Source organism: Natator depressus, chromosome 4, assembly GCF_965152275.1.
Source record: "Natator depressus isolate rNatDep1 chromosome 4, rNatDep2.hap1, whole genome shotgun sequence".
Lineage (NCBI taxonomy): Eukaryota > Metazoa > Chordata > Testudines > Cheloniidae > Natator > Natator depressus.
In genome coordinates this window covers 24,508,694-24,520,383 of record NC_134237.1, presented here as the reverse complement: position 1 = coordinate 24,520,383, position 11,690 = coordinate 24,508,694, and the positions used below count along the sequence as shown (strand labels likewise).

General features: G+C 43.3%; 1 protein-coding gene across 22 annotated transcripts in view; it reads right to left on the bottom strand.

The window, feature by feature from the left end:
* The window catches only part of PDLIM5 (PDZ and LIM domain 5), a 185,022-nt gene extending 176,435 nt beyond the window's left edge, over positions 1 to 8,587 (bottom strand). For 6 of the 22 annotated variants that reach the window (XM_074950635.1, XM_074950611.1, XM_074950620.1 and 3 more), the window contains exons 1-2: positions 5,999 to 6,063; positions 4,212 to 4,344 (exon numbers count right to left, since the gene is read on the bottom strand). In XM_074950635.1, coding sequence (XP_074806736.1) covers positions 4,212 to 4,344; positions 5,999 to 6,027 — 162 coding nt within the window. In that variant the 5' untranslated portion in view covers positions 6,028 to 6,063. Of the gene's footprint in view, positions 1 to 4,211; positions 4,345 to 5,017; positions 5,362 to 5,933; positions 6,064 to 8,427 lie in introns of those variants that run through there. The other 16 variants (XM_074950628.1, XM_074950625.1, XM_074950615.1 and 13 more) reach the window with 15 other exon arrangements.
* Positions 8,588 to 11,690: the final 3,103 nt, after the last annotated feature.

Genomic DNA, 11,690 nt, shown 5'->3' with positions numbered 1-11,690 from the left:
ATGGAACTAGTTAGGTTATACTGAGATGCGTCCAATCTTTGAAGATACCCAATTAAGTAATCTCCATTTTCATTTATTTCAAGCCAAATAGTTTTTGCATTCTCTCCATATGAAAGTACTGCCATAGCATTTGTGTGACTCATTGTTAAACTCTCTTTTTTATCTATCAGCCCAGTCTCCTGCTGCCAATGAGGCCTACAAGAAGCGGGATCAGGCCCATATATCAGTCTTTATTAGGGGTTGCAGCCACAACACAGAACAACAAATCAGAGCACCTGTACTTTTCTTCTTCCACATACCGGGTTTGATCCTTAACTTCAGTATTTGGAGCAGCCCCATCAGATTAAAGTTAAACACGTGCTTAAGTGCATTGCTGGATGGGAGCCAGAGTGCGCAACATCTTGAAGCATCAAAGCCATAGTTCAACCTTCTCACTTTGAAAGTATCCCAAAACTCACATCCTGCAAATGCATGTCTCCTCCCAAAACCCTCAAAACTTCCTATACTCCACCCAAATTTCTCTGCCAACTACTCTCTGGATCTTTTCCACCCATCCCTGTATTTTTGCGTGGTTGTGTGTCACCCTTTAGATTCAGAGCAGACTCTTGATTAACATTGTATATATAAACTCTTTTTTGAATAGTAACATTTCGGTATTACTTTAACAATGTCACTCAGTCATGGCAAGCACTACAAATGCTTTATGGGATTCAAATTTAAATACACAGTGTGCAAGTGTATCATGTCAAATAGGTCACAAACATTTGCACTCAAACTAAAAAAACCCTAAATTCACACTTGCCACTGCAAAAATTTCAATGGAAGAACTCAGTAGTCTACTATTATTTTTCTAGTAATAGCACCACTGATTAATTCCATTAAAATAGCAATATGAATGAACTTTAAGAAAAACTTTCTTGAGTAAGTCATGGGAGATGCAAGTTTGTTAAATTAAAGCCTTTTACTTAAGAACTTGACAGGTTATTTCAATACTGTCAGGAGACCAACTTACTATTTGTCAACTACAGAGAATATTGTTGTGTTAAGTATTGTTTAAACTTAATGCAAGGAGTTAAAACAAAGCTACAGCAAGAGATTAGTTGTCAACACAATCACCAAGATTCACCATCACAGCCCAGAATGAATTCCAGGCATGACTGCACAAAACCCAAGAAGGTCATGAGAGACAGCAGGACCTTTGTAAGGGAACAAAAATAACTCTGCTGCTTGGTTACCTTTTTTATTAAATCAGTATGTTCAAAACTCTTTAATTAGCAGTCTAACTACAGAGGAAAGGCATTTATGCTTCACTGGGAAGAGAAGGATGGCGTGCTGTACATGCTGTGCTAGTGCATAAGGGACACACGACGGAACTCTTCAAACCATCAGATAGTTTTGGTATGCAAATCATCCTCCTCAGTACATTTTAATTCCAGACCAAACACACAGTCCCACTGACAGTGGGAAGAAACAACCCAGAAGGGGCGGAGCTCAGGTAGAAGTGCCAGATTTTACTTATTTTTTTTTAATTTTGGCTCAGAGAGATTATTATGGCCCCAATCCTGTAACATGAGCTACTCAGATGGAGTCTTAGGCCAGCTGGCACAGGATCAGAAGACTGGGGATTTCAGATTCAATTGTTTAGACCAATTTGCGTATTTCTTTAGCTCATCCCAGTACAACAGCACATGCATGTATGTACTACATGGATTAAGCAACGCTAGTCAAGGAGAAGTGTAGTACATAATCTTAAAATATCGTTCCCCCTCTCTGCAAAGCACCTGGTTTAAATCAACCCACTCATACTGGAGCTGCACTCTGGTTCTCAAACACACCAGGAGCAGTAGTAGTATTTTCTATCATTTACCATGGTTTGATAGGTATTGGGATGTGTACCAAATAAGAGGTCCTGACCAAAAAATGTCTAGCACCTATGTTTCAACAGCTTTACAATCATTCCTCGCCACGTGAGCAGTTCATACCTGCAACTCAAAAGGTTAAATCTCTAGGTGCAACCAGCTGCACCCATGGTTTAATCACAAGCATAGTTCTTGCCCACGTAAACTGACAGCCATCAAATTAGAAGCCCAACTGAGACCTAGTTTGAAAAAATCCAAAGCCTCAAGTGACAACAAATTTGATCCATTCAAAAGCAAGCCAACCATGTTGAAGGATCTAGGGGCACATGAATATAACCCAGACTTTAAGAAATGTGGTGATTCTTTGAAAAGTGACTGTAAAAACAACCTTCCGAGATTCCATGTTTATTCTGTATCAGTAACTCAAAATCATTTATTGAGATTCTCCTGTCAGTCATGCAAACCTCAGCCTAGGTTTAAAAAAGTATGCAGTACACACTCTGGTTCAGGCATCAACTGTCGTAAGTTTGTTATTTATTGGAGGTCATTTCTCTAGCACTCCATTCGGTATTATTTAAATAAAATAGGCCACAGGACCAAAATTTCACCTTTATCTCAACAGTGTAACCCACAGCTGAATAAGGTTACCTAGGTCTAAATGAACCAGCAGTATTTGGACCTGCAATTGAAAAAGCGAAGTTTGATGATGCAACAGAAACCAAATCCCTCTCACAGGGCAGTACAGACACTGCACTCAACAGGTGTAAGAAGTAACTTATCTATGTCACTGAAGTAAATAGGGTGGTGTAGGGAAAGTGTTGGGGGAGTGAGGGCGAGAGAATCTGTTAAATAAGATCCCATTTTTACATAAATACTTTTATAGTAGAATTGCCCTTCAAAAAAATTGGCTTACACTGAGGAAACACATATTAGAGAAGTAAAATGAACTCTTCTCTAACTAGGATTCCTAATATTCTGAAAGCCTCAATACTGCAAAGTTGGTATAAATATGTTATACACGCCAAATAGAACAGCCTCAGACATTTGAGGAAGGATTTGAAACTCAGCCTAGATTCAAAGAAAAATATCCATTAAACACTATTTGAGGGTCGTGAACTTTAGCTAGACACTACATTGCTATTTGTACAAAGATTTTCTCTCTTTTGACTGAGCTCCTCAAATCCTTGAATAATAGCAGTTAAGAGCAATACACCATACAACACCCGTGAGAAACTGGCATGTTCATTCAGGCACATTTTAATGAAACACTGTTCACAACTAAGGCACCCAAGTTCCCTCTAAGCTGCGCGGTCACTCAGAAGGCTATCAAGGTAGGGAGAGGCGCCTCTCCCCCAGCCCCAGAGTTGCTCTGGTGAGGTGCCTCTCCCCCAGGCCGCTGCAGCGAGAGAGGGCTGGGGGGTGTCCTCTCCCCCTGGCCCCAGCCCCACCCCCAGGCCAGCCTGCACCACAAACCCCTCATCCCCCTTACACCCGATCCCTCTGCCCCATCCCGGAGCCCCCTCCTGCATCACAAGCCCCTCATCACTGGCCCCACCCCAGAGCCTGCACCCCCAGCTCGCACCACCACCCGTGCACCCTATCTCTCTGCCCCAGCCCTGAGCCCCTTCCCACACTCTGAACCCTTCGGCCCCACCGCTGCCAAACATCACCTCCATATTGGTGCACATAACAAAATTCATTCTGCACATGGATGTAAAAAGTTAAAGGGAATATTGTACTGCACATAGTTTAACTACCTTTTTTTAAAAAATTGTAAATAGGAGGATTTTGCAAGAATAGATACTTAAAGACCATAAACTCAGTTAATATATGGTGGATACACAGAGGCAACATGAGCTATTTTCTCATTAAAGATCCATGCCCCCTCCCGCTTGAGAGATGTGTGTCCACTTCTGCCCTCCATCACCGGGGGGGAGGGTCAAGCATCCTGCTGCTCAAAAGCTAACTTTAGCGCAAGACACGATCGAACTTATGTCAGCAACTTTCCACCTCGGCTTCTTACACACACATCTACGGAAGCAAGGATGAAAGGAAATACTTCTATCTGATGCTTATAAAAAAAAAGCAAAACACCGTTACAAACATTTGCTCTCCCCAAGGAAACATGGTGGGAGGCCTCAAACGTTCAAGAAAATTAATTTTCCCAACAGGTTTAAAAAAAAATAGCCGTTCCATCATCCTAAGGGACAAGGTGACACCAGCTGTACAAGTGAGCGGCCCTCACATTCAGCAAGATGATCATATTGCAGAAATACGCATCTTTGCAGGTTTCAGGTACCACATGACGGAGCAGACATTTTTGTAAAGTCTATAAAGGCAAATATGGCTCACCCTAGAGATGGTCAAAGGCATGTTGAAGTCTTTTCCACCTTGAAGCCTAAAACCCCAAGGAGCAGGGCCGACCAAAGACACACTGTAGTTGCTCATGGTGTTGGATGCTGAAGGTCTAATTCCAGGTAAGTGTCTGTGGAAGAGAGGATTAAATTTTTAATGTAGATCTTAACAGGATATATACACAGTGAAATGGAAATGCACACCGTTAACTTTAAAAGGGGCCCTGTCCATTTAAATATATGTTGCAAACAATGTTTTTCTGTTCCTCTAACACCTTATATGAGTAAAAGTGAATGGACTTGAAAAAGTCTAGTTTGCCACCATTTGTGCTTTTTGGCCTGTCAGCTAAGAAAAAAAAAATAATTTAGTTTTACTTTCTGATTCTTAGCACTGCAATATTTCGTTTTCACACACTGCATGCAATAATTTTTTAACAACTGTTTTCTTCAGAAAAAAACGTGGAAATATTTCCTCTAGGCTTTTGTTTGGAGATTATTTAAGCTGCTTTTTACAAAATGCAAGCATTGGACCAAATTTAAATGGACAGTGGTCCTAAAAATTTCTTAATTACATACAAACTTTAATAGTTCATGAAAGAGATGTTGGCACATTAATCTCCCACAAAATCTATTTCCTGTGGTATTATATATTTAGTCACAGGTACACAGGTATGTTTACGACGTAAAATCTCATTCCCAAGGAGTGTGCATATTTTGGTAACACATTCAAATATCAAAAACTACAAATTTTAAATGTCCAAGTTACTCAGAGGGAAAGATGTTTTTTCTTCTTGGCATTTTTACCTACAGTTTAACGTACATCCAACATCCAATTCCAATTCCCTATTAGGCACATAAAAGGCGTTACAGAAGAAATCAAAAAGAAATGCAAAAATGTATAACCAGAGAAAGTTGTGTACCAAACAGCAAGGCAACTTCTTTAAACTAAAAAAAAGCATTTTAAGAGAATCCCCAGATGATTTCCCCTCCTCCCCAAACAAGGATGAAGGATTACCTTTAAAAAGCACGCTATGCACTTAATTTTGTTGCTCAGTGTCAAAGATAACAGCTTCAGCTGCACCACATATAGGCAATATTACAATGACGTCCTAGGTAGTAGCTGCCTTCTATTTTTATATATTTGAAGTGGGGAGGGAGAGAGAGTGCACACACTAAGGGGTGGATTACTGTAAGACTACACCAAATCACTGTAAGATTCCATAGTTACTTAATACAAGAGATTTAAGGTGGAACTTCAGTCAAGTAGAAGAAAGTGTGTTTCAAATATTATCAAGTACGGCAAGAATGATTTCTCACTATACTTACACTACAGGTGACTTATTTTTGAAGCAAAAGATTTAGGGATACTGTACGACTAAAACAATTTCATTTCTATGGGGAGACTACTACCTTGGAAGTTCTACAAAAATCTCTCACCAGAAGTTTAACAATGCACTAAAGTCATTTCTTGAGGAAAAATAATGTAATTATATAGATTTCCAGATACACCTCATCAAAAAAAGAGTCAAGCTGTACAGCCTTGTTTCCCTAATAAGGGCCAAACTGTAATAGTCTTATTCACACCAGTAGGTCCATTTAACGAAATAAAAAGAGCATTCGGGTAAGGCAGGCTAACAAGATAACCTTTAGGAACTACAGTACTACTCCAAGCCAACAACAGAGATTGTTTCAGAACTGAAGCAGTTCCTGAACTACTTACACCCTCATGCCAGAAGCCACGAAAGGACCACTGAATTCTATGAGGACAGAATCTGGCTCACTTACGTCTCCATCTCCTGTGCCCCCCTCCGCATACACACATCTGACCAAACACAGGCCCAGAAGGCCAATGTCTCCCTAGTTCAAGGTTCCTTCCTTCCCTCCCTCCCTCCCCCTCACTCACGCACATGAAAGGGAATGTCCACAGAGTTTGAGATATGATCCTTATAGGACCTACGCACTAGTTCAAGCAAGAATTATTCTATGTACTAAACACTGAATCCCATATAAATATGCACTTTAGTTTACTAAAGATTATACTACCATATAAACATGCTTTGTTCTCCCTAAAGTAATCGCACTAAAATTATAAGCGATCACAAATTAATGACTGTGGGAAAAGGAACCTTATCTAAGCTGTTGGGACATACCAACACCAGATTGATCAGTAAGTTGACAAGATTTTTTTTCCTAACTCGGAGCAAAAGTTAAGCGTGTGAATAATTTTTCTTGTATGCGTTAAAAAAAAAAAAAAAAAAGAGAGCAACTAACAAAAAGCCAGGAAAAGATACTGTAATTTTTTTTATTTTTTTTTGGTAACTAACTGCAAAGGAAGGCATTTGGCATGGTAAGGTATAATGTGCTCTTCCCTCCCCCCCCCCCAGCCCCAGCTTTGAGCTTGCAGTAAAACATCTGCATCTCATAAACTAGAGAACTTATTGGGATGTGGGGAAAGAAAACTAAAGAAACACCCTAAGAAGATAGATTTACTGATCTGTTTATGTCACCGTTGAAGATACTGTATCTGATATGAAGGAGAGGTATCACCACGTGAATCGACAGAGCCCTGCAAATCCACGGATGCCCGCTTTATATTTGTGGATGCAAATATCAGCAGACATGTTTGCAGATAAGCAGATGGGTGTGGATCCAAATTTTATATCTAGAGCCCAAATCCACGGCCCATGTTTGCATATTGGATGTGGATATACATTGTGTGTCCGCGCAGGGGTCTATGAATTGACTTTGTCTCAAAGAAAACATTGTGCAATGAACTAGCTAAAGGCTAAATTGTGAAACTCTCACTCATGTTGATGAGCGTTCAGTGAGCCTTTTGTGTAAGTGCTCAACAATGCATTTCCCCATCTAATCATAAATAAGTATATATACACCATCGCCCTCTGTTGGACAGAATCAGAATTGCTCAACCGTAGGTCATACCTCCAACAGTGCTAATAGATAACATTACCCAGATGATATTTCCACTAAAGTGGTCAGGGCCTATGATTCTGGGGAAATCTGGTGTTCTGCTGTAGTGAAGACTCCAGTGTCCCCAGTGTGCAGAAAAGTGACATCTTAGACATATTTGCTTCAGTATGAAACCATCAAAGTCAGTTTGGTTTTATATGTGCAGTCCCAAGTCATCCATAGAATGCAGAAAAGGCAGCATTAAACACCACATCATTTAAAAAAAAAAGTATGCCTTGGCATACAAGTGAAACTTCTGGCTTTACTGTTCCTGTAGCTATCTGATTACAAAAGTCCCCACAGGCAGGAGGAAATGCATGGCCATGATGATCAAACAATTACACGCCCTAAACCTGCCCAACCCAGCTCAGCTATGAATTTTCCTTTTCAAATCCTTTTTCTCCCTCTTGACCATTTTTGGTACTACTTTGTGCAACAGTTGCATTTAAACACCAAAACAGAGACTCTGGGGCGGGCACAAGCCGGCACGGGCACACGCACAGAGCGACATACACAGGATTGCAGCGTTGGCACCTACAAAACCAGATTGACTCTGGCGTCCATTCTCTTTGGTTCTTTGAGTCGAGTTCTCGAAAGAAAAAACAAATCGGGTACACAGTAAATATTATTAAGAGCGCGGTGTGTGATGTTTCCCATAAAACAAACGCCGCGGCAGAGATGGCAAAAAGGGCTTTCAATGGCGGGGGGACAGGGACCAAACCCATCGAAGTCAGTCGCGAAGCCAATAGCAATTCTGATCAACTCAACGGGACCCTCGTTTCGACACCGCCGCTTTCCCCTCCCGCTTCTCTTCCGAGTGACTCTCCTCTCCCCACTTCCCCGGGGGCGTTTCTGACCTGCCCAGCCTCCTGGAGCCTCCAGAGGGCAAGCCACCGCAGCCCACCCGACCCCGCGCTGCACCAAGCGCCTTCTCTCGCTCAGGCACAGGGGGTGCTGCTCTTCCCCCCCGAGCTCGGGAGCCCGGCGCTGCCCCGCCCGGAGCCCCGGACACCCCCTACCCCATGCACTGAGCCCCGGGAGGAGGCACACTGCAGCATAGAGCTGCCCCCCGCCGCCCCCCGGCTCCTCTCGCAGGTGCCCCTCCCTGCCGCCCGGCTAGTTCTCAGCACCTGAGCGACCAACCCCCTCGGCCGGGAGACGGGGCTCAGCGGCAAATGCCTCGCCTCGGCGCGCCCGGCCGGGCGGGCGGCCCCTTTCCCCGGCCGCGGCGCTCGGCACCTGCTCACCTGGGAGGCTGCAGCCGCCGCGCGGAGCCGGACGCCCAGGCGAGAGCCACGGAGCTCGCAGCTCGTGTGAGAGGCTGGGGCTGCGTCCCGCGGGGCTCGTTCTCACTTCCGCCTCGCTCTGCTCCTCCCCCGCGGCCCAGGAGGGATGGGGAAGTTCTCCGCGCTCCAGCCGAGAGAGAAGGAAGCCCTGGCAGCCTGCACCGGGGGGGCACCCGGGGGGAGGGTTAAAGGCCGGGACAGCTAACCCAAAAGATTGCACATGTACAAACAAAGGCCCAGGCCTCCAAGAAAGGGCAGCCAGCGCCTAATTAAGGAGGCGCAGGGGATGCAGAGTCGTTGTTACCAGCCCAGTGCACGTTCCCCTGCATGACACCTCTCCGCCACAGAGATCCTGGACACGTGCCAGGACCTTGAAGGATTTAAAAGCAGAGTTCCCCTTAGGATACAGTCATTTAAATGAGATACAATAACTACCCTGGAGAAAGAGCCAATGGTAATAAGACCAGGAACAGAATCAATATCCACATCTGTACTGCAGTAGCAGCTGTAACACTTAGGCTGGAATGCTCAGGCATGCGACTAAGTTGTGCTGGGCACAGCAGGTTAAAGGCGCACAAGTGATTGGGCCAGTTGTGCCCCATCCTCTCCCAATACTGGAACCGGCTATGGGGGCAGTTCTGCCGGCAGCCAAAGATCGCCAGAAATTGTTCCAGCCCTGCTTCCCTTCCCCTGTCATGCCCTCAACCCTAGAGCTAAGGCCACAGCTAGTTCCAGACACCCTCCCTGAAATTCTTCTATGCCAGGCAGAACAAAGGGCTAAAATCTAGTCCAATGAGTGTGCGTTGACTAGTAAGAAAAATTAATACAGTTCTTTTCATCTTCAAAGCACTGTACACATAAGCTAATTAATACAATATTTCTAAGTAAGAATTAGCCTCTCTATTTTACAGCAGGAGAAATTGAGTCAGACAAGTTAAGTGATTAAGTCTAGGATGCAAGAGAAGTTATTGATAAAGTCACAGTAAGAACTGGAAAAGTTCTGGCTGTCAGACCCATGTTTCAACCCCTGGACATATGCCTGTGGAGGATGTGTGTGTGTCCACAGACCATCGGTTCTTGTATTCACAGATGTGTAATAATTTCGCCCCTGTTTGAATGTAAACTTTGTACCTTACATCCTCCGCTATAGTTAGCAGTGACACTGGAGCTAAAGTTCCCTCGCTGTAAGAGACTATGTATGGTCCATGGGGGCTATCAGCATTAGAACTCACTGCCTATCCTGGTCTGAAACAGGACAGAACTGCTTTTTTTCCAGAGCGTATTGCATTGCTCAACCATCTACCAAACTTTCAGGGAAGGAAAAGTCCCAGAAAGGCTAGGATTTTAGGGTGGGGGAGGGGGGACTGAGTTAATCTCTAGTTACTTCCTAGCGTGGAGAAGCTGCTGGGAGGGTTTTAATATTTTTTGTTTTGTTTTTATTTGCTTTGATTTTTTTTTAAAGGCAAAAGCACCTGGAGCCTGGGGTAGGCACTTTTAAAATGTATTTGTTAAAAATGAAGAGAATTATAGTGAAAAATGACTTGCAAAAGAAAAGATTTATCCAATTAAACAGTTACACTAAATAATATACAATTCGAGTTAACTTAGCCCTGATGCTGCAAGGTGATCTGCATTCAAATGGAGCCTTATTAACTTTAATGGGGCTCGGCTTGGACACAGAGTAGCTTGCAAGATTGCACACACAGGAGCTTGCAAGATTGCAACCTTGGTCTCCCACTCCCCACCTTCAGAGCTTTTTACTTTGGCATGCAAGGGGCCCAGCACCTAATTCCATTAGCTCCAGTAAAGCCACTTGCGAGTAAGAGCTGTAGCACAGAGCTTTAAGTGTGCTCTGTGTCTTTTTTAACTTGACTATTGATAATCTTGATTTTTTTTCCCCTCTACTGAAACTGTTTTTAATACATAAAGATATGTATTTTTTTGGTAATGGTTCCTCTCATACCGTCTCCCCCAAGCATCTCTACTCAAGCTAAAAAGAAAAATCACCCTTGCAGGCCGAGACAAGCTCCATCACATGATTGTTAGTTCAGGGAGGTAAAAGTTCCCCCTAACAATTATTTTTCATTCTGTCACAAGGTTTTTAGGTCAATTTCACGCTGTTTTATTTATAAGCTTGAAAGGAGCTTGGCACAACGCCTCCTGCAAATGTCACTCATTACAGCCCCAGGCACATGAGGTCCCGTCCAGCTCTGAAATATATCAAAATAGTGCAAAGCCTGAGGGTCCTGTTTGACTTTGCACTTAGCCTAGAATATCATGTAGCCTCATTAATGAGAAATACCCTTGTCCATTTGCAGTTTACTTGGAAACTTCAGCCTTTCCTCCCCGAGGAGAATATGGCCCCAACGATCCATGCATTTATCACTTCCACCTGGAATTATTAGAAGAGCATAGCTTGGGACTGCAGGGCGAAATTAGACGAGGCTGTTGCTGTTACACAATGAGAGTCTGCCTCCTCAGAGGTGCTGCTAGAATCACATGATCCTTGTCCAGAGAGGTGTTTGTCCAAGCCGTTCTTAACCTCTTGTCATGGGGATGCCGCAACCTCTCACAGAAGCCTAGTCTAAAGCTTAACTACCCTCTTGTTTGATAGTTTTTCCTAATATCTAACAGATCTCTCTTGCTGCAGATTTCTCTTACAACTCGGCCCAGCTTGGTGTCATTTGTATATTTTATAAGTATACTCTCCACCCCATTATCCAAGTCATTAATGAAAATACTTAATAGTACCAGACCAAGGACTGGCCCCTGTGGAACCCCACTCCATAAACAGAGTATGACAGCAAACCATTGGTTTATGGAGTAGGTCTTTCAACCAGTTGCGCACCTACCTCATAGTAATTTCATTTAGACCATATTTCCCTAGTTTGCTTATAAGAACGTCATGTGAGTGTCAAAAAGCCTTACTAAAAATCAAGGTATAGCACACCTGCTTCCCCCCAACCACTAGGCCAGCAACCCTCTCACTGAAGGAAATTAGATTGGTTGGATATGAAGTGTTCTTGACAAATCCATGCTGGCTATTCCTTATAACCCTCTTATTCTCCAGCTGCTTACAAATGGATTTTTTTAATCATTTGTTGCAGTACCTTTCCAGGTATCAATGTTATAGACCAGCTGTCCAAATTCCCTGGGCTCTCTGTTACCCTTTTTAAGCTTATTTTTGCCCTTCTCTGATTTTTTAGGACCCCACCTGTCCTCCA